This window comes from Eptatretus burgeri, chromosome 7, assembly GCF_056783735.1.
Source record: "Eptatretus burgeri isolate ZD-2024b chromosome 7, Ebu_testis_v1, whole genome shotgun sequence".
Classification (NCBI taxonomy): Eukaryota; Metazoa; Chordata; class Myxini; order Myxiniformes; family Myxinidae; genus Eptatretus; species Eptatretus burgeri.
The window spans coordinates 98,170,050-98,193,830 of NC_140967.1; the positions used below are offsets into that span (position 1 = coordinate 98,170,050).

At 45.3% G+C, this 23,781-nt stretch overlaps 1 protein-coding gene across 2 annotated transcripts; it reads left to right on the plus strand.

Moving 5' to 3' along the window:
* Window positions 1-976: 976 nt before the first annotated feature.
* On the plus strand, window positions 977-22,771 carry DMAC2 (distal membrane arm assembly component 2). 2 transcript variants are annotated; one of them, XM_085889765.1, is made up of 6 exons: window positions 977-1,133; window positions 8,054-8,223; window positions 11,692-11,772; window positions 15,528-15,679; window positions 16,317-16,479; window positions 22,194-22,771. In XM_085889765.1, exons 1-6 carry the CDS (start codon window positions 1,038-1,040, stop codon window positions 22,309-22,311), a joined length of 780 nt encoding a protein of 259 aa, XP_085745891.1. In that variant the 5' UTR covers window positions 977-1,037; the 3' UTR covers window positions 22,312-22,771. The 2 variants fall into 2 exon arrangements, with proteins under 2 accessions (XP_085745891.1, XP_085745892.1); XM_085889766.1 differs by having other exon boundaries at window positions 15,540-15,679.
* The last annotated feature ends 1,010 nt before the right edge of the window (window positions 22,772-23,781 follow it).

The window sequence follows — 23,781 nt, forward strand, 5'->3', positions numbered from 1 at the left end:
TGCTTCCTGCTTTTTGCAGGTTTTACAAAACCAGTGAGCACACTCCAGTCATACATCTCAGTAGTGATATTTTGGCAGGTTAGACAGAACCATAGTTCACACGTCTCACATCCAATCATTAGGTTTACATTTGCTTGGCAGCCGTAACACTCAAACCTTCCCTCCTCCATGATTCTTTTTTTCCCGCTTGCTTAGATTTTCCTTCTTTATCCATCTTGGTCTCCATTTTGTCTTGAACACGTGATTTAAATTATCTCAAGTACAGTGCTGTTGGCCATGCCGCACACGTGACCCTAACAGCACGCCATACCTCTGGCAACATATAAATTAATTACGGACCTTGACCTCTAAAACGATCGTTTATAATAACAAGGACAAACGTGTCCAGGAGCCGCGTCCTAAAGGCAACAACAACAACAACTTCCGATATTTCGTCACGTGCCTTGATGGAGCCAATAGCGAGACCCGTCATGGAGGCTCCTCGTTCATGACGAGAAAATCGTGTATTTACGAAATTACAACACATTAAATGGAATAATCTTTAAATAGGAACGTGAACTTTTCGAAACTTTAAAGCAAATGTCCGAATATATTTAAAAGTTCATGATAGACGCTCTCAAAAGGCACCGTCTATGTGAGGATGTGAACAGGTGTTTAGTATTTGAGGAGATCCGGATCCTGAAAATAAAAGAGCCGAGTCCTAAAGGAAGAAGAAGAAGAAGAAGAAGAAGAAGAAGAAGAAGAAGAAGAAGAAGAAGAAGAACTCTCTTGGAGCCAGCGTTCGTTACGCGAGACGCGGCTAACAAATTTAAAAAACCACGTCAATTTAAGAATGACCAATAAACAACAACAATAGGAGAGGTCAAAGAAGGACAGTTGTTATTGTTATTATTTTTTTAACTTTCTATTCTTTACTTCGATTTTATCAATATATTTTTCCGTTTTTGGCCGTAACCTTGAGTTCGGGGGCGTGGCGTTTATAGAGCCTCGCGGCTCTGACGACGACAATAAACAACCAATAGAAGAAGAATAAGAATATGAAGAAGAAGAAGAAGAATCAGAATCCTGGGCGTGCTCGAGGTCGTGCTATGGCTTTGCGCGTGTGGTGTCCAAGAACTTCCCGTCTCGCGCTGGTAAGGTGGTTTTTTTATTAATTTTTTTTTGTCTTCCAGGTCGAAGTAGATGAATGAATGAATGGATTGTATACATGGGAAATTCGTCACGAGAAATCGCCTTGTACTCCAACTCGGTCTCGATCGTCGTCGCGTTTGAAAAAGCCAAAGGTTAAAAAAAAAACAATGTACATTCAGCGTCGATGAATATGAACAATTCAGAGACCAGAGGGAAACTACGGAAGCCTCAAAACTCAACAACCTCCTCCTCCTCCTCCTCTTCGCACTCCAACACAAAAAAAACACACCGTAGTACTGGGGACTGGTGGGTACCTCAGTGGGTCATTGTTTTCCGAGACCTCATTGGACCAGGTTGTGGTATCTCGTGGAAAAACCGTTGAACCAGGGTGGTGTTGCATCATGGAGCACGCTGTCCTTTTTGTTGTTGTTGTCAGGATGCTCAACTTACAATCCCACTTGGGGCTCATCCGGTTCTTAAGCATCTCATAATGGGTCAATATCTCATAGAAAACTTGAAAAAACAAAATTCCTGCCCTAAACCACGTTGAAATATGACCAAAAGGACTAGCGAAGGTCTTTGTGATGAACCTTGTATTGCATGAATTAGGTATCTGATGATCGTGAGAGTCCAATGTTTGTTGATCATGCTGTTGGCCTTTGCCTGGATTGTTGCAACATGGAGATGAAGCATACAGGCTGACACGACCCCATGACTACTACCCGACCCTGCTCGCTGAGTTCTCCAGGAATAGCCAAAGGCTGTCTGTTCCCCATGCTTCCCAACCAAAGGAAAGTTGAAAGATGGCAAAAAGCTTCACCTGGAATGGCCAAATATCAAATTTTGAGTTTAAATTTTTTTTCTCTCTGTTCTGAACCCTGTGACCCTAAGTCCCGACCCCTTGATGCTTGAATCGGGCATCAAATCCAAAAAGAATTGTTGCATATTTCATGTGTCTCCCAATGTTGATTGCATACACAGTTTCATTAAAAAAATGTTTTTTGCATTGCATTTTTTGTTCCCATAATTGCATTTTTGGTATTTGGCCTTTTCACCCCACCCCAAGGGGTGGGGCCAAAAATGATACTGCTTTTGCACGTTTGTGCCATATGGTGATCATAACTACTTAATTTTGTAAACATTGTCAAGGCTTGTATGAGAGCTAACAAAGACCGCACAGCAAGGGGGCATGAGACAAGAGGGGTGGGAGAGTGAAGGATAAAACAGTGGGGAACAGACATGAAGACTGAAGAGATCTGTGGAATGGAGAGGGATAAGGGGCAGGGAACACGGGGTATGCAAGATGGACACTCCAGGGACTTTCAGGAAGGAAAGCAGGGAATATGAAGGAGGTGGATTAAAGAATGGGGGGGCATTGGGAAAGTGGGGAAAATAGGAATTGAAGGTAATAGGGAGAGAATACAAATAAAAACGATCCTACACCTTGACGGGAAGGATGGGTAGACCTCAAAGAACCCAGTCAGACAAGGTCGATGAAAACTCACAAAATTGCATGATTTTTGAAACAGAACCGAGCTAGGAACACACAGTAAACATGTAGGTGAGAAAATAAACAGTTAAAACGGGGCATATAACGACTGAAAAATTAACTTTGAGAAAGTCGACAGAGACCCTTGAGAGAAGCTGTCGTCGCTCCAAACCCAGACCCGGAAGTATGTATAATTAATGCTTCCTGCACATGCTGGTGATGTACTATCTGCAAGGAACCTTCACTTCCTGTCTCCACATTATGGTGCCAGCATGAACATGCCACTCTGAACCAAAAGTCTGAAATCTTGAGTGGATTTCATTGTTTATAAATATTTGATTCCTAACTGTTGCTGGTGATTTCATACCTAAAACCAATTTTTTTTTTTTTTTGAAAATAAGGAAATTATTGTTTATGTATGAAACTCACCATTTGCAGCGAGGTCATACGTGATTTGACCCTGAGCTTGGGTACAGAACTGCAATAAAACTTAATGTCTGTCCTAACTGTTACTGTCTGTACTGTTGCTGATGAAACTGTAACAGTCAGGATACATCCATACTGTGCCTGTTAAGGCCCTGTCACACCTTGACGATTTAGCCAGCGTATGCCGACGTATGAAAAATTTGGCTAAAACGCAGGCACACGTCGAATACGTATGGGTAAGTTTTGTATACGTTAAGAGCACGCTGGCATACGTCGTAGTACGCCGAGCTGTAAGACAAATTTTCCATGCTTGAAATTTTTCGACGTATGCCAGCGTATGACTCACACGTTCCGCATAATGCTGGCCATAAGTTGTAGGCATGTTACGCGATCGTTGACACACGTCGACACACGTTACTTGTGAGTTACTCATAAGTTGAAACACGTCGAGGTAATGCTTAGCATACTCGAAACTTATTTCTAACCTATGAGTAATGTGTTGGAGGCACGTTACGCGATCGTTGACACATGTTACTCATAAGTTACTCATAAGTCGAAACACGTCGAGGTAATGGTTAGCGTCAGTGTTCCAGACACCCTGGGTTTTTTTTTCTTTTTTTTCTTCGGTGTGACTGTGATGTTGACACTTCGATTTCTAGTGCGGTTATAATATTGTTACGGCTGTGGAAATTCACATTACACCATAAAGGGCCCTCAGGTGACATATCTCCATAGGTACATGTGTAGTTAGCCCAAACCCGTTGTATCGAGGGAATTTATGTGATCCATCTGGGCTGCGACGCTTTGAGTTAGTCGTTTTTCTTTCTCTATCTTTTATTTCAAACAAACAGCACCTCAACAACCACACAATCACCACCACAGCGCCAACCACAATACAACAACGCCACACCACCACCTTCGCCTTTACCTTCACAACCTCATCCCACATCATCACTTTTACGGCCATTCCCACACCACCTGTGAACACTGAACGTCGGGCTGTCTCGGGCCCGTTCGGCGATTGGTGCCAAACGCAGCGAGCCACGAGCACGAATGGCGGCCTTTCCGAGGGGAAAATTCGGATCAGAAATGCTTCACGCCCACTTCCCCTCCGTCCAATGGGCGAACGTGAGGCGGCTTGGCCCCGCCTCAAAGTGCGCGTAGGTGAAGTCCGTTTATGCAAATATGCGGATCCAGGGAGGTTCACGTCCCTTTTTGCCTGACCAATGGCTGAACAGAGGGTGGCATGGCCCCGCCTCCAATCGCGTTTTGATCCGCATATGTGCATATCGACTTCTCCTGAGAGCTATAAAGGTGCGAGCGGAAGGCGACTCGGGGGCTTGAGTTGAGATCGGAGGAGAGTGTGGAACTGGAAGGAGAGTGTGTCGTCGAGGAGTTGCTTTTGGAGACAAGGAGCGCCGCATTGGTGGAGTTGAGTCGAGTGCGCGCGGTTGAGCTGCGGGCGGCTGGTCGGGGCAGGGGAGCTCGCGTCCGAGGCCAGGAGGACGGCATTCGGCGACGAGGCTGCGGTGTGGGGGATCGCTCGTCTCGTCGCGGGACCCAATTCAGCCAGCCACTCCCCACCCCCAGGGCATCAACAATTTCCCCTTCCCTCACGCTGAGATAGTGCAAAAGGGGGCCCCGTTCCTCCCCCACCCCAAACGTGGTGCCAACAAGCATGCCATGGGCCCGGAGTCGGGGCACAGCGGTGCGGACACTTTGCGGATTGCCCGCCAACGCATCACGAGGACGCGGGTAAGACCTCCCCGGTCTCACGGACCTAGCCGCTCCTCTAGGTCCCGCGCACATTTGGCCTACGGGCATGTCTGCCTCCTTTCCTGTGAGGGTGGCTTCTTTCTTTTTCTTTTGTGTAAATGTGTGTTGGTGCCGTCTGTGAAGTAAAACTGTGTAAGTGTTGCCGTGTGTACGCATTAGTTGGTTGTATTACATTTGCTTTTTGTGCATAATTATATGGCTGTAAATACGTGCCTTCCGTGCTTGTCTGTGTGTGCGTGTGAATAAAATGCTTGCTTGTTGAACTGTGCCCGTTTCGCTTCGTCTTTTCTCTATTGACTCTCCATCCTGCTTCACGTAAGGGGTTCGTAGTGGGTGCAACATCCCGGTCATTAATCGGAACCGTCAAGGCCGACGATAACACCGCTCGGTTATCATTGTAGCACGGAACGGACCGTTTAAGCGGTTCGTGTCCGAAGTCGGCCTGTGGCGTGGTACGATCGCCCGGTCGACCATTCGCGCAGGTACTTAGGTAGATCGAATTTGGCGAGCAACCCTATCCTGCACGGGTGGGCAATTGGCACGATCGTGGTGAGGTTAAACCCCACCCGTGACTATCTCCCGGCGTTGTTATGAGAGGGTCACGACTGAATTGTCCGTCCGGTGGGCGACGTGCCACGATTCGAGTTATGTGGCCGTTCGCACGCCGGCGGGCGCGAATTCGCAAAAATATAATATAATTAATAGGCTGCCGCTCAACGATTTAAATCATAACTGCACTAGAAATCGAAGTGTCAACATCACCGTCATACTGAAGGGGGGGGAAAAAAAAACAGGGAGTCTGGAACACTGACGCCAACCATTACCTCGAAGTGTTTCAACTTATGAGTAACTTACAAGTAACGTGTCTCAACGATCGCGTAACGTGCCTACAACTTATGGCCAGCGTATGCGGAACGTGTGTCATACGTTGGATACGTCGAAAAATTTTCACCATGCTGAAAATTTGTCGACGTACTCAGCGTACTACGACGTATGCCAGCGTGCTTCAGCGTGCTCTTAACGTATACAAAACTTACCCATAACGTATTCAACGTGTGCCAACGTATTCGGCAAATTTTTCATACGTCGGCATATGCTGGCTAAAACGTCAAGGTGTGACAGCAGCTTGACACTTCGATGTCTCGTGCGGTTATGTTTTGAATCGTCGAGCCGCAGCCTATTAATAGCCTACGCCACGAGATCATCGGCGATACGCTGCCGCGCGCTATGCATAAGTTGGACTATCATTGGGCATAGGTTGTGAACGCCGACAACACGCTCAGCATTCGTTGATATAAGTTATCTATATGTTATCGAAACGTTCTGTGTACGTTACTAATACGTTATGCATACGTCCAACTCGTTATGAATACGTCCAAAACTGGAACAAAAACATCCATTGTTCAGCATACGCCAGCGTTTTACATACATTTTGATACCTTGCCATACGCTGGCTAAAATGCAAAGGTGTGACAGGGCCCAAACCTACCTATGGAGCCAACATTGAGTATCAAATCATTTTGTACCAGTTTTGAAAGTTGACTCCTGAATGTAAACATTTTCCACTCAAATGCACATCGGATTCTCATATTGTCTTCCTTGGATGTTGGAAAGACTCACCACATGAATCTACCGCCCACCGTCCAGTGGAACCTGAATTTCCTGTGCTGTCATGCTCCAGTGGAATCAGATCATCCTTGATTCCACCACCCAGCAACATCCCGAGACAATATCCTGCTGTTTCATCATCGTCCGATGACATTCCTCAGAAACATCCTCTGAGATTGCCACAGTCCAGTGACTTCCCTATGACATTCAAAGCTTCTGAATTGTCTCAGTCAAGAGATAATTCATCACCCCAATCTAATTCTGAGACAATTGACAAATAATTTTCATGTGGTGTCACAATATCTGATCTCAAGAGAGATCTCCCCAAACCAGATTTTCTAGTAGGGATGCATGATTTAGGTAACGTATGATTATTTTTAATTAGCAATTAGTAATTGTGCTGTATTTTGTATCTTTTTCTGTTTCACTCCTTATTCATTGACTTGATGCCTGGGTGGCTTCAATAAAACACTGGGGTGAGGAGGCTATTCCATGACTCCCATGTCATTCTTGAATGGAGTTTGGCTGGCTGTCTAAATATGTACAGTTGCACGTAGAGAGGACAGTACAGCCGTTGATGCAGTCTAATACACCATTGTATTTGACATATCCAAGTACTGTAAAACTGAAGGTTCTTTGAAGTATTTAGAATGTGATTTGTGTTCCACAGTGTTCAAGTGTATAATCAAATTGAAATGAAATCAATATTTTAAAGGTGGTAGAGAAAAAAATTCCGGAAGTTTACCGCTGTTTACGCAGTGGCTATTGCACTACCTTATTGAACACGTACATTCGTTATTCATGCGTTCTCTGTATCCTTTATGATGTCCTTAAAATCAAGGCGTTTCCTGTTTGGAATGATTTTCAATTTTGTTTGACTGCCAATCAAGCACACAGAGTAAATATATTATCTCATTCCTCTCTGCGCATGTGTGATCTGGATAAATTCAGAGACAAAGTACTGTTAAACTACAGGTTCATTTTCCTATTTTGTGTTCAAAATATAACATTCAGTTGAAATGAAGTTTTTCCTTGATCTTAAACTGACGTTTGTGGATGGACAGACAGAACAGCACTCTGTAAAGTGCATACCTCTGCCAGGCTGAACAGTTTACGTTTTGTATCCCACTGATAGGCCGGATCTGGATCCGGACCTGAACCAAAATCGACTCGGCTTGTTATTGTCATCTTCCCAACTCATCAAATTTTTGTCGTAATCCGTCCACAATGTTTTGAGATATCGTGTTATCTGTTGTTTTTAGCCCCATCACTAAATGGTGAAGAATCACTTCTAAAATTATAGTATCAGGATCCAGATCTTCACCAAAATCTAATCGATTCGTCCTTGGCAGACACCCAACTTGTCCACCAAGTTTCGTCCGAATCGTTCATAACTTTTTGAGACATTATTCTTTGTGTCTTGTCTGTTTGTTTCTTCCCTCGCTGTGCTGTGGGTTATAAATACCATAGTCTATGGCTTTACATTCACGAGGCGTGACATCCGTATGAGCTAAATTTGGACTGCTCTGTAATCCCTCTTCTTCATGCCTTTTGACCCAGAAAGTGTCGAGTGCTTCCCGTTTGTTGAAATATTCTTCTTCTTTTTTTTGTTTATCCCATTAGGCTGTATTCCAGCAAGATTTGAAGAAAGCTGAATGCAGGACTCGCAGCACAACCACAGCCCTTGTGAAAATCAAATTCCTGGACTACCTGCAGAAGAACTTCAGAGCTACACAGGCTTTCCAACTATTTGAAAAGACAATGCAACGTTGGCGCACAAAATCTCTGAACTCGTACGTTCCCACGAACCCACCGTTCAAAATGGTGGAAGACAAAAACAAATATTTTAATATATCGATACAATGATCGATTTGGTTGTCAAGTGCCAAGGCCTGATGGTGCAGACTTGTCTGAAACTACTAATGATGAGCGGTGTTGCACATGGACAGACTTGATTTTATGAGAAGAGACTGGAAGGACACCCCCAAATTCAGACTAGACGGCCAACTTAATGTCGCATCCTTTGAACTTTAAAAAAAAAAATCTTACCCTGTTTGTTCAGCACAGAACAATAGTTAATATTTGCTCAAAACAAATAGCAACTCCAGTCAATTCAATTCCAGCTAAGTGAATGGCTTTACACTCGAAAGATGAGAGTCTTGTTTTCCATCTCCTCTGCTTTCCAAGCTTTTCCTTTGCCCCAAAACGGTTCGTTGAACCGTTGCAAACATCTTTCATTGTCACCTTTTGTATTGAAGTCCTTTAAGATGTTCATGCGTTTTGTGCTGTTAATTGTCCACGTGGTTCATTCCTTTCCTTCATTCCCCACCTGTACTTCGTTTCTGTTTACCTTTCTATCTTTGTTTCCTCTCTTCCCCTCCAAAACCCATTGAAAAAAGAAAATACAGCACAGTATTCAATAAATTTATTCTCTTGCCATCTTCCTGTCTCTCCCCACCTCTCGCCTCACATTTTCTTACATGAGCTATGGTGGACCCTTTGTTTATCAGTCCCCTTAACAACGTCTTCCTCTGACCCTTTCCCACCCTCGTGTAATGCTCACTCCCTTTCTGGGTAGTAAATAGGTCGATCCATTTCAATTACCATGCAGGTACACTATCTTTCCTGAAAGCCTTCAATAACCATACATCTCATCCCAGCAGTGATGTTTGTGGCTGCGTTGCTGACTTAGGTATCCTGGGACAGAAGCCATCTTCACATAAATGAAGGTGCACTGGTTCATCCTTTGCTTGATATCTCCACATCCCCCCGCCTTGTATCTTCTGCTATTATCATTGCCGACTCCCCCATCGCACCTGCTCGCATTCCCACCACTATGGCCTGCGTCCCCAACCCCTCCTCATTCCACTACTCCCCCCTCTCCCCCCACTAGCACAGACCAACGTGCCCAACCATCTACCCCCAACCATTTCCTTGAGTTTTTGCTGCTCTTTGCCAAAAACAAATACAAGTCGAATCTGGCAAATTTATTTCTTGTACATTTGCCAAAAGGTGAACCTGAAGCAAGTTCATAAAACTACGGGACAAATTAAATCGCACACATCCATCCCGTTAACCCAGAAATCCTTAAGCAGCCACGGCTAAACTGAATGTTTACTGTTACTTTCTTACCAATCGCAGATAAATGTGATCTAATCTGGTTAGAGTGCCCATTCTGATTTTGGGAGGTCGGTGGTTCAAACTCCGGCTGAGTTATACCAAAGGCATTAAAAATGGTACGTGCCACTTCCTTGCTTGGTGCTCAGCATTTAAAAAGGATTAGAGTACGGACAAACAGCTGTAAGTTGGTAATAATAGCACAAGCTTTGATGGGCCTAATAGCCTCCTCCTTTGACGACGTTCCTTGTAAGAAATCTCATATTAATAGGCTTAACTGATTTTTAGTTTTTAATACAATACTGAGACTCTGAGAAGTTCATAGAAGTGTAAATACCAACCTAATACGGACATTGGGTAATCAAGTAAAGGTAAAATACGACAAATGAAAGTGGAAAGCTTCATATGAAGAAACAAAATGGCAGCCAAAGGAAGACTGGTAGGAAGATGACTCTTGAGGTGTGAGCGGCTTTGCGTTGGGTATGGTGAAAATGAACATTTATTTATTTATTTTATTTTTTTACCCCGCGCATGCGAAGCGAAAAGTAGGGTAAAGAAATTGGTTCACATTTGTCTGTCTGTCTGTCCGTCCACAAACGTTGACAGTTTATGATCGAGGAACAATTTTATTTCTATTGAATGTTATATTTTGAACATGAATCGGAAAACAAGCCTGTAGTTTCGTGGTAATTTGTCCCGAATGTGCGTGCGCAGAGAGGAGTGAGATAATATTTTTACTCTGACAGTCAAACAAAATTGCAAATCATTCCAAACAGGAAACTTAAACTTACTGTTTTTAAGGACATCATAAAGGACACAAACAACAGGCACGAAGAACTAATGTAACCTGTTAAATATGGTGGTGTGAAAGATGCTGCATCAACGGCAGCAAACTTCCGAAATGTTGTTTTTTTTTCTCCCACCTTTATAATCTATTTTATTTCAATTGAATGATATACTTGAACACTGTGGAACACAAATCGCCTTTTTGACACTTTCAAAACACTTGTTTATCGGCACGTACTTGGGCAAAATATTGCTGCATTTTACACCAATCAAATTTGCTGCCCGCAAACCCCACCCATGTCTTTTTTTTTTCTTCTTCTCAGGATTGCTTGAGGTACGGCTTTCTATGAACTCTCGATTGTTTTATTTTGTTGCTGCAATAAATTTTGGTTTGGTTAAACATTTTCAGACCAAATTAGCAAAATAGCCAACATGTTTCACCCCAACTTACACCCTGCTTTCCATCTCATCCACTAACAAAGATTCATTCTCCAACCTCACAGATCTGTCCTTACAGGTTACTGCCTCACCTCCAGATGTTATCGGTGCAAAATAAGTTCTTCTTTCACAGGGTGGCCTGGGCTTGTTGGTCTCCATTCCAGATTATGTTTTGTACTGTTTTGACACTTCTCACCTCGCCCAATCCATTGCATCCCCAACCCATAAGTCGCCCCCAAACGGCTCGCACTCTCTGCTTGACTTGATTGTGTCCACCTTTCCCTCCAAACCTTCCTGTTCTTCGCCTGCTCCACTTGGCTCCTCAGATCATGTATTCTCGAAAGTGTCCATATTCCTAGTGGTCTTCAGGGATCCACAAAGGCGCCACTGTGTCTGGCATTTTATTCGGGCAGATTTGTCTGGCCTACTCCACCCGGTGAGAACCTGTCTGCACCCTTCCTTTCAATTTCTTCTCCTTGTGCTGTGGTGTATCCATTTGTTGTTGTCCTATATTTTCACTTTGCCCCATTTTGCTTCTTTATCCATTGCCCGCTGTCGTCTTGATCTTCCATGAACATCGATACCTGTGCAAAAGCAAATAAAAAGTCTCGTGCAATAAAATGATGAAATGTAAAGGTATGCATAAAGTGTGGAGTGCACTCTGGCTTATGACTTGCAATGTGGCAAAACTTTTAGCCTTCATATTCCGCAGTGCAGCACCTGCAACCTCCAGGCCTCAGGCAGGAGTTGGCAATTTGAATTGGGGAAACTTCCACATCGCATTGAATAAGTTAACTAACCCCGATGGTCACTTTTGAGCAGCATTTCTCTTCATCGCTAGAGATTGCTTCCACCAGTCACAAAATAAACTCATAAATAAGGATGGACAGTGAAGTGCTTTGTTATTCTTTTTTTTTCAGATTCTATTTGGAGGCAAAGGTGCGTTATGGACAAGAAACTTCATCTGCGTTATTCATCCTTGCATGTGGAGGAGGAGTCAGGTATCTAATCCATGACATATTTTTGTCTTTCATGGAGAGGGTAGACTCTGCCCATCTAGCCTGTGCTTTGTCTCCATCCCAGTACTGCATTCACAACATTTATAGTGTAACACAATGATTGCACATTTTTGTCACCAAGTAACAAACCTGCAGGGAAAAATGACCTTTCCTTAAAGTAAAAATGCCACCTTCTTTCTTCTGCCTCTTCTTCTTTTAATTTTTTTAATACAACGTCTAAAGCTCATAATGGAGCTGCCATTCACACATCACACACACGGACATTCTGATGTGACAAAGACAGCCACTGGGCTTGGGGGAAGTGCCTTCACTTCCCAGGCTACTCTGGGTACCAGTGACGTCACCACAATGGCGCCGCTTTTCTCACCGCACTCAGCAGGGCATTTCCTCAGGAGGAATATCCTCCTCCCCATGGATGCCAACTGACGGGGTTTTAGATCCAGGGTTAACTCCCGCATACCATGTTGATTTGCTTATGATCCTATCATGTCTGAAGGAGTCTCTTGAGGAACTTGCATTGCTTTTGTCTGTCTTGGGCCCACTGACTGATTTCTGTCTTGCTCCCTCAGCTCCTTTTCCACCATACGCCGCTAGGGTGCACACTCGAGGTTATTCAACTCTTCTCAGACATACAGGCTTTCATCATATCTCTTTCTTTTTTGTGGTTGTTTTCTATGCATAATATATTGTTACAAATTTGGGAATTTGATTGCACACAACATTCAGGTTCCTTTAGTCAGTTATGTCAATAAGTGCTTGTTCCCTAGATAGTTCACCTTCCATTGTTTAATGGGCAGAAATCGATTAAGTGCACTGCGCGATTCAATTTAATAGTTAGGGAGCGATCATAACACAATGGAGACGCCCCTCCCCCTCTTCTGCGAAGAGGAAGAAGAGCCCTCCCGTCCCGTGATTCATGACGTCAACAACTCCCTCCTACCCGTGGTTGAGCAGGGGATGGAGCACGAGGGCATGAGTCGTGCCAGGAGCGGGGGAGGGGGCGGATAGGAATAAAAAAGGGATACTCTGCTTTGTTCGGGCTGGCTTTTCAGTTGAGCTTCGGCTTCTGCTTTGGCTTGGGTTAGGGAGGAGGCTTTTTGAAGGCTTTCTGCTTTGGCTTGGCTTTTAGTAAGCTTTCTGCTTTGGGGGCTTTTTGGAGAGCTTTTTGCTTCGGCTTGGCTTTTCAGCAGACCTTCGCGTTCTGCTTGGCTCGGTTCGCTTTTTGGGCTCTGGCTTGGTTCGTCGAAGAGAGTCTGCTTTGTTCATCGGAAGAGAGTTGAGCTGGTTGCTTGGCTCGGAGTTCTTGGCTCGTGGAGCTCTTTGTTCTCCGCTTGGTTCCTGGCTTGGTGCGACTCATCGGCCTCATCTTGGAGGTGGTTCTTCGAGATAGCGACGCATCGACGGGAAGGATCGGCGCCTCGTCTCACCAGCACGTGTTCGGAAGCGCAAGAGGATTCGCTGGAGCTCGGGAAGGATCGCGGCTCACGGCGATTGGATCCAGCTCGCTCTCGCTGGAGCCCGGGTCCGAACAGCTTGAAGACCACACGAGGTGGAGAGGTTCGAGATAGGTTCTGGGTTTCAGCTCATCTGTCCTCCGAGCTAGAGTCAGCTATTAAAGGCATCAGCCACCATTTCTTTGGTGTGTGTGTGCGTACTTGTGTCTGTGGGCCCGTCTAATAAGTAGGAAATTGTTAAGTGTGTGTGTGCTGTAAATGATTGCATTGCATTTCGTATAGTCGGTATAGTTCTGCTCTTACGTGCTTCCCTAGTTACCCATTATTATTAATAAATACCCCAATTGTTAAATGTTTTCAGCTCGTCGCGTCGATTCTTTCATTGACTGAGCATTTCGTGTGTTGGGAGTTAGAAAGTCGTTGGTTTGCCATAAAAGGGGGACATTCGGACCGACGGTTCTCGGCGATTAAGCCGCTCGGAATCGCGCATGGGACAGGCTCGCTTAAGCGGCTTGTTCCGTACGAGTTGTGTCGAGGGTGGAATACCCCGGTAGTTGAATCACGTGGGTATTTCGGTAAATTGAAGATTGGCAATCGACCCTACCCCACGTGGTCTGCCCATTGGCGTATTTCGGTTCTTGCATAAGGACCCGTCAGTCTCGGAGTTATCCGGGTGGCGATCTATATTTCGGGCGATTGGTCGGGCCGACTCGATTTGCGGCTCCGTCAGAGCGGTCGGTTCGCGGTTGACGCACCGGCACCGTAACAATATACTCAAACCATGTCCACCTATTCATTTTAATTTCTTCCACGATGTTTTTCCTTCCATTTTCTCTTTGTCTTATTCTTGCTCATTCTATTCACAAAATAGTTTTGTGATGACTATAAAGGATTCCAATTTCTGTGCAATGACTTTGGTTACTTTCCATTGTCACAAGTTGATGAACGGCCTTGTAATTCTATCCTGCGTTAAAAAAATATATATATATATATATATGGCAATATCTGTATGTCTGTCTGTTCCTTATATAATTGAAAATGGCTTGGCCGACTTGCACCAAATTTTGCATTCTTGCTTGGGGTACCCAGGGTCAGCTTATGGGTGTTGTATAACACGCTCCCCAACGAGTGTAGGGTGACGGCTTGCAATTTTCGCCTGTACACGTGGAATAGTGCAATTGGTTTAACCACTGATCCCTGCTGGAGGGAAGAAGGTATTGCAGATAGGAAACGATGCCAATTCTAAAAAAAATTAAAAAATCCTCACGCCCAGAGGGAGCAGGTATGACTCGTTCTTGTGAAGTTGATGTTTACCATATGCCATTGTATTGTACAAGGCTGACACTATTCAATACATATGGCAGAGCTCTGAAAAATGCAACCTTACTGTTTCAGATAACGCCGTTTGCAGGACCTCTGTGATGAATGATGAGTTTGGGCAGCGGAAAAGCTCTCAGGGCGTTGGCAGCATGCATAATGGTCCTTTTGGTCCATGCTGCGAAGTCTTGAAGGAGTTCGACACATGAACTGCCAGAGCGGTCATACGGTCTCTCAGATACAAGTGAAAGAATCTTGAAGTTGCCAGCAGTGTGTAAATGGTGCAGACAAACCGCACATTCGAGAAGAGAATTGGAAACGTCGCCAAACCTAAACCACCACTCTCCAAGCCACATGTACAGAGTACTGTATACTAAAAATTCAACTCGCTAAACCCCATGCAGGACCGAGTGTGTGCCACTATTACCTGTGGCTGTCAGTTGAACCAACTCTCAAAACTGGCTTTGACCAGTCTTGACTGCTCGGTCTTGATCATCCTGTGTGGACTGTACCACCACTCAACTCCTCTCGACTGTCATGGGGCACATCCCTTAAATTATCTCTTGTGTTCCACCTTCGCTCTTCGTTTGAACCAACCTGCCAATTAGTGGGGTTGACTCTCACAATGACGAGTTATAAACCAACCTTAGGAAGCAGACATGCAAATGTTTGTACAGCCCATCTCAGGCTGCCAGTCAATGCAGGTGATGAGGAAAAATCTAGGAAAGATGTATAATGGACTCGAAGATAAAATACCATATGCCAGACATTTAGCATTTACTCTGTGTAGCCTAATATAATATTTACATCCTTGATGGAATTGTGTGACTAAATTTGGCTCGCTTGGTAATGAAATGATCTGAAAAAAAAAAATTTGTTTTTTTTATCTTGCGTACACATCCTCCTGGAAAATCGGTGTCGATTTGCAAATGCTTTCCTCTCGTGTCAAGTTGTATAAGGGTGCAGGGTGTGTGACAGGCTGAAGGAACACACGGAGTGGTTCCGGTCAGATGAGAACCGCATGCACAGCTGGGACGTTCTAAATTACTCCGGTGTTCCGATTGAGGAGGTGGACCTCAGCACGACGGCTGTGAATTTCTCGAGCTTCGAACACATCGGTATAAATGATTTGTTTTCCCCCCTCATGGCTACATATGTGTGTACACACAGAGTATTTTAAATGAAGTGGAGGGACAAGAAGAAAACAAAATGATTCTTCAACAAGAGTTTAAAAGTTTGAAAACTTGTACTCGTACCAACCAATAGCAACGAGGTTTATGACTCTGAATGTCAGATAGGAACGTAAGAAGCACAGGTGCTTCGTATGCTGCTTGGTCGACCTTCTTGGCTCGTGTTCATTGTCTAATGTAATTCGTGTGATTTAGCTACTTAAACTTGGCAAATCGTACTGTCTATGGACGAATGAGCCGCTGAGAAGTGAACTGGGCTATCCAACATGTCACAAGTTTTCAGAAAAAGGGTGTTCAGAGTTTAGGTTCTCATTTTGAATCCCACTGAACTCCCATGGAACAACGATCAGTACCACTGTTTACAAAGACAAACACCGACTTTTATTATGTATGCCTCAATGGCTCGGTTATAAACGTTTCTAAGATATGCAGAGGTATCACTCTTGTTGATGTTGAAACGATTTCAATGACTTTCATTTTCATTGCCATTTTAAAAGGGATACAAGTCCTAAAAAGTAATATTTCCAACCACTGTCATAAGAACATGATCATGTGTCTGTTCTAGGGGAGCTTCAGAATGTAAAGGTGATGTCTCTGCGGGATTGTCGTCATGTGGACGATTGGTGCCTCACATGTCTGAACGTGTACCGGCACTCCCTTGAAGAACTATATCTAACTGGCAGCTCACTTGTTACGGAGAGAGGACTTTCTGCGTTGTGCCATTTAAGGTGAGCACCATTGTTTACTGGTGCATGTCTGCGTGTCTTGGTTTAAATAAAAAAAAAAAAAACAATCAACTGCGAGAGATTCATGGCCTGGCAGGATGGATTGGAGCCCTCGAGATATGCACATTCACCTCTGAGGTTTGAATCTGACCCAGCTACAAATATACTTTCATTCTGGCATTTCAAAAGCAGGGCAAGACGTCAATCAGTGTTTTTCCCTTGGATGGACGTTAAACCGGGCGTCCCATCTGCTAGCATTAGTTGGTGAACGTTAAGGATCCCACGGTGTCATTCGTTAAGAGTAGGTGAGTTATCACCTGTACCCTGGACAAATTACAAACACCTATCATCTCCTGATTCAGACCTGGCCAGCTGATCCATGCAAGACTTTGGCCAAAAACGTTCCTCAACGGCCTCACCAGAATGTGACAATAATTGGGGCCATAAATGAAGTAGTTTCAGCAGCAGCAACAGATTAATGTTATTAATTTAAAGTCACCATGTTCTATGTCAGGTCAGGTTAGATCTGTGACCTGCTACAGGTACCATGTAAACCTGCACTAACCTGTTCCATGGTCGGGTTGTCGGCGACTAAACCGTCTCCCCCACCAGGTTTTCTGGTGAGGAGGGTGTTTGGATATGGACACCCAGCAGGATTAAAAACAAAACCTGTCAAAGGGCGGAGGAGCTCCTTGTGAGCCAACGGCCATCCATATCTAGTGCCAAACTGTGTCTGCGGACGTCCTCCTGCAGTTGGGTTACTTTTTTATTAGGAGGTTGGTGGCAGGATTTGCACTCCGGCCACCGTAAAACCCTTCATTCCGCAAAACACAAAAACGCAAAAAAATCTGAAAACCCACTCCGTGGGAGTACCTCCTGTGCAGCTTCCCTTCGCAGGGCAGCGCACCGGATGACGGGATTGGGGCAAAGCCTTCGGAACCCCCAATCATTGATAGGAGGGAAACCACGGGGTAACATCCCTGGGTCAGATTGCGGGAGAGTGTGTCGGAGTGGTGCTGAGGTGTCGTCCACCAGACGGCGGTCTCCTTGGGTTAACCTGAGGCGGTCCCTTCGGGTGGGTGCCTGGAATGTCCTATCCCTAAGAGAGGATGATCACCTGTCTCTGTTATCATCTGAGCTCAAGCGTTTGGACATCGGGATTGCAGCTCTCTCTGAGGTTCGGAGACCGGATTGCGGCGAGATAATGGTGGGTGGTTACACCTACTATTGGTCTGGTCGCTCTGATGGTTACCATACCCAAGGAGTTGCTGTCGCTGTGTCCAATAAACTGACCCCAATGATAATTGAGGTAACACCGGTCAACGAGCGTATTATGAGATTAAGGATTCGTCACTCCTTAGGTGTCATTTCCCTGGTCTCTGTTTATGCTCCGACTGAGGCGAGTGATCTCACCGTGAAGGATGCATTCTACGCCACACTCGAGTCTGTGGTTGATCAGTGCCCCAGACGAGATACACTTCTAGTCTTGGGGGATTTCAATGCATCGACTGGAACTGATAGGGATGGTTATGAGATGTGTGTTGGTCCCCATGGGTCAGGAACTATGAACCAGAATAGCACTAAGTTCCTTGACTTTGCAAGAAGTTATGGACTTAGGGTGGCTGGTTCATGGTTTCAGCACCCACAAGCTCATCGCTGGACTTGGTAGTCCAACGCTGGCGGTGCGGCAAAGGAGATTGACCATGTCCTCATTGACGGTCGCTGGAGGATGATCCAGAACTGCAGGGTCTACCGGAGTGCTCAGTTCCTCAATACTGACCACAGGCTTGTTGTAGCAACTCTAAAACTGCACCTTAAATCCTGGAGAATGGTACCATCCCAGCCTAGGCTGTATGTTAGCAAGCTCAGGGATGAGAGAGGAGCAAAGGAGTTTGCGAACAGGCTGAGTGGACACTTGGGGGGTCTGGGTGCTTTGTGGGGTCCTGAAGAGTTGTGGAGCACCTTCAAGACCACCGTCCTTGATGTTGCCGGTGGATGTCTTGGAACTCACCGCAGGGCAAAGAAGAATTTTGTCTCTCAAGGGACACTGGATACCATTGACCAGAGTCGCAGGGCCAGGCTGAATGGCAGAGCTGACCTGTTCAGGGAGCTGAGGCGTAAAACTGTACGTGCACTGAGGGTGGACAAGGAGGCCAATGTGCGAGGAATCTGTGAGGGGGTAGAGCATCACCTGTGGACAGGTGATTCTCGTCCCGCTTACAGGGGAATTCGCGCATTGCGTTCATCCAAGCCCATCCCTCGGAGCACTGCAGTTAAAGCAGAGAGTGGTAGGCTCTTGACAGAGGAGTCTGAAGTGAAGGCCCGCTAGGCCGGTTACTTTGAGCGGTTGTACCAGGCTGATCCCCCAGCTGTCGAGTTGGACGTCAAGGGTGTTACAATCTCTGTTGCTGACCCTCGAATCAACTGTGGTCCTCCTTCGCTTGTGGAAACACGGGCTGCGGTGAACCAGTTGAAACGGGGCAAAGCTCCAGGGATCTGTGGCATCCATGCCGAACTTCTCAAGGCTGGTGGAAATGCTGCACTCGTGTCGTTGCATGCAGTTTTGTGCTCTGCCTGGAACACAGACATCATCCCAACTTATTGGAAGAGGGGCCTTGTTGTTCCTCTCTGGAAAGGGAAGGGTGATCGCCAAGACTGCAACAACTACCGAGGGGTGACGCTGCTCTCAGTGCCGGGCAAGGTCTTTGCTCGGATAATTCTTGATAGGGTTCGCCACCATCTGCTTGAGCACCAGCGTCCAGAGCAGTCAGGCTTTACACCAAAGAGGTCAACGATTGACCGTATCCTTGCTATCCGTGTCCTCACCGAACGCAGACGAGAGTTTCGGCAGGGGCTGCTTGCAGCCTATGTTGATCTCTGTAAAGCGTTCGATTCAGTGAATCGGGATGTCCTCTGGAGGATTCTTGGTCTTCGTGGGGTGCCACCAAAACTGATCGATCTGATGTCTGAACTCTACTCTGGTACTGAGAGTGCTGTGAAGTGTGGTGGTACCATCTCTGACTTATTTCCAGTTGTTACTGGAGTTCGTCAGGGGTGTGTACTGGCCCCCACACTTTTCAGCACTTGTATGGACTGGATTTTAGGGAGGATGTCAGAGAGATCAAGCTGCATTGCATCGTTTGGGAATGTCAAGATCTCGGACCTTGATTTTGCAGATGATGCAGTCATCTTTGCGGAGACTTTAGACATCCTCTTGGGGGCCCTCGAGGTGCTGAATAAGGAAGCGGAGCCGCTGGGATTACGGGTTTCTTGGGTCAAAACTAAGATCCAGGCTTTCGGGAACATCTTGGATGCTGCTGTCCTGTCTGTGTCTTTTTTGTGGTGAAGATGTTGAGGTCGTGGGGAGATTCACTTACCTTGGCAGTGATATTCATGTCTCTGCTGGCTGTGAGTCAGAGGTCAATAGACGTCTGGGTCGTGCCTGGGGAGTCATGGATTCACTGGATCATGGGGTGTGGCGCTGCCAGTACCTGTGCGGGAGGACGAAAGTCCGAGTCTTCAGGTCCTTGGTATTTCTAGTCTTGCTCTATGGGTGCGAGACTTGGACTCTGACCAAGGATCTGAGACGGAGACTTAATTCCTTTGGTACCAGGTCTCTTCGGAGAATCCTTGGCTATCACTGGTCGGATTTTTTGTCCAACGAGCGGTTGCTGAGAGAGACTCGGATGAGATTTGTTACCTGCATAGTCCGTGAGCGTCAGTTGCGGCTGTATGGACATGTGGCTCGTTTTCCTGACGCTGATCCTGCTCACCAGATTCTCTCAGCGAGGGAGTCTCATGAGTGGAGGAGGCCGGTGGGCCGACCACGTGCCTCGTGGTTGCAGCAGGTTGATCGGCATCTCAAGGAGATGGGGATGGGCCTGGCATCTGCCTGGGGGATGGCCAGACGGAGGCTCCTGGAGTACCGGCGGAAAGTGGACGCAGTGACGCGCTGTTCTGGCACATGCTCCCATACCTGACCTGACATGTCAGACGAGTATTGTGTGAACATCAAAGCTGGATGAACTCTCATATCGAGTTATTTAATCTATGTGCTTTGTTTTCTTCATTGTCAATGGACATGTCTGGTTGGTTGAGATTGTGCGCTCTGAAGTGATGTAAATGGTTCCACAGCACTTTCAGAACCCAAAATGCAGCCATGACACTCGTTGGGTTCAGCACAGACTTGTGTGCCACTGAGAATGTGATCATGTTTCATCACATCAATTATCTCACTTTCTATATCCTTTGTAGAACTTCCGCTTGTGAATGTGTCATAAGATCAACTGACATTTCTTGCATAGCAAAGCGTAAGTTGGTGTACAGATTGAGAAACAGTTAAGACCGCAAGCTTTTCTGGTGTAAAGTTCGACGGCCCATCACAAATTCTGAGAAAACTCAGCAATGGTTGGAAGCCCTGGATGTCAAACAATAGGTTAAAACCATCTCCCTGGAAATATCTCGGACATTCGACACAGACTGGTATCCTGCTTTGCTTGCCAAGCTCTCTGCCTGTGCTATAGAAGACCATCTTCATTCCTGGACTTCTGAATGCTTCCATTCATGCAGTCAACGCGTTGCTATCAATGGCGCCCTCTCCTTCCCACTCCCAATGAAAGCTGGAGTTCTCCAAGACAGTGTGTTGGGCCTAGTTTTGTTCCTCATTTCTACTAATGACCTCTCCAATGCTCTGAAAAATCCTCTCTTCCTTTTTGCAGACCCAACCCTATGCTAGGCCAACAGCAGCTTTTTCTTTCTCTGCTGATCTGGAAATAATTTGACACTGGTCTCATAAATGGAACATGTTCATCAATCCATGACACCCCAAAGTTTTACCCCTCACTCCAAAAGGATCGTAGAATGAACCCACCTATCTATTAACATGGTCACATCCACCTGAAGAGGTACAGTCTCTTGAATTTCTCAGCTTAACCATCAGCCATGGCCTCTTCTAGCCCAACCACATGGCAAAGCTGGCCTCGAAAGCCAGTCATGGGCCAGGCATCCTCTGTGAATCCTAGTTTTTACTTGAAAATTCGAGCAACACACAGTCTACAAGTCCTTTCTATATAGCTCAATGGAGTACTGTTCTCCACTATGCACTGGCACCCCAGCATCACACATGTCTCTCCTGGATTCTGTGGAATCTAAAGCTCTGAAAAGTCTTGGAACCTTCCATAATGAGACTGAAGCACAAGGTGTGTCACTCTCATAGGTAGGTCATTGGTGTCTCTGTTTCATACCATATGTGTTCTGATATTGCTCCCCCTGCTCACTCAGTCCTCTGACCCAATCTACCCCAGGATGCACACGTTCTTCGAGTTAAAATTCCAAAATCCAGGCTGCCTGCACACCTCAACTCTTTTATTCATCACTTTTTCTCGTCACTTCAATGGATCCACTTTGCAGAGGCAGTTCTGTCTCGTTCTTCCCTCCGGGGCTTCAATCGAGCAGATGAGGGATGATGCCATCTTGCGTCATCCCTCATCTTTTGCCCATGACCTATATTACCCCCCATCAACCTTACTTAATAGTTTCAGTGTTTCCTCCCCTCCTAGCCCTGCTACCCCACCTCTTCCTGTTCATTCCCTTGATCTTCCATGAGCCTCATTCCTATAAAGGAAAATAAAAAATAAGTGCAGTTTGATATCGGTACTCTATTGTTTCGTTTAACTTGGCATATGAAGGAGGAATTTGCTCTTGTGCTGCATTTCCAGGAAGCTGAGGTGCCTCGACATTACTGGCCTGCCTTTCATCATTAACAAGTCCTTGATCAAAGTCCTGCTGGAAGACGCGTTACCTGATGTAACTGTCATCATTGAAGACTGTGCATGACGTCGAGCCAGATGTTTTTGCAAATGATAATTCTTTTTCCAACTGCTTAGCACAGTTTGGACAAAGTACAGTGGTTACTTTTATGTTGTTTTATTTTCTTTCTTTTAACGCGAGTGCATCTTTGGCGGAATTTGTCGCACATTGCGTGAGTGACGATGTTTTTGGATTTGTTAACGATGAATATACGAGCATTCACTGCCAATGAAATGTGCATGTTTGTGAGGGGGGGGAGGAGTTGAAGTCCGAGTCGTGCTGGAACGTGGCCCACCAAAATCCGGTTGCATCACATTGACGGGAGCCGAAGGAGAACGCAGGTTGAAGACCTTGACTGATAATGCACCCGTCGTTTAACGATGTTTGGCGTGCAGACGTTTTGTTTTATTATGCAGACGAATATTTATGATTTTATGGAATAATGTCAAAAAAAGCAATCAAATTAAATCAAAGTTTTGAATCATAATTTCGTCTGTATTTTTGTGCAAAATTAATCTGTCGCAAAAAGTACCCGAGATCTATTTTATGCCTCCACAGCTGAAGGCCGGAGGCATTGTCTTTGGGTTTTCCGTCTCTCCGTTATCGGATTTTTTTTTTGTTTTGCCATCACAGTAACTTGTGAACCACTGAAGGGATTTCAACCAAACTTGCCGTGAGTATGGAATGCAATACAAAGATGAACTGATTCGATTTTAAGTTCAAAAGGTCAAAGGGTGTACGATCATGTGCCCTTTAATTGATGATTTTTATTACCGTGATAACTTGTGAACCACTGAAGAGATTTCGATCGAACTTGGTGCATGTATAGATTGTAATATAAAGGTGAACCGTTTACATTTTGGCTTCAAAAGGTCAAAGGGCATGTGCCCTTTCATTGAAAATATTTTTTTTACCGATATAACTTGTGAATCCACTGAAGTGGTTGTGACACATTGCGTGTTACTTGTTTGTCAATTTTTGGTTCAAAGGTCAGGTGCTCTTTGAAAATCATTTTGCAGACCACAGCTCAACTTCGAAGCATCTGATGTTATCTCTCTTTCACTCATTTCTCTTTAGTCTCTCATGCACACTCATTTGACCTTTGATTGAAATCAAACGTAACAGTGGGCGGAGGTGTATGCATCGACGGATTCGCGTCAAATTCTACTTTCTAGTTTGATATCGTAGTTCGCTCATTGGAACTTCGAATCGAGTCGACGCAACTTAAGTTGATCTTGATTTTTTTTTTTTACGTGAAATGTTTTCTTTAAATAAAATATAAAAATCTGCACATGTAATTGAAACATGTCTGCAGTTATGTTTTTTCCTCTGCTTGTAGCATTTTGAACCATTGCCCACAAGGCTTGATTTACGCTGCAAGATGCTTCGAGGTCGCACGCAGTATAACGCAACATAACAGTGCCGTTGTTGTTCAAGGTTGGAAGAATGTATTATCATCATCATCTTTATTCCCAACTGCAAAACTGTCCTCTCGGT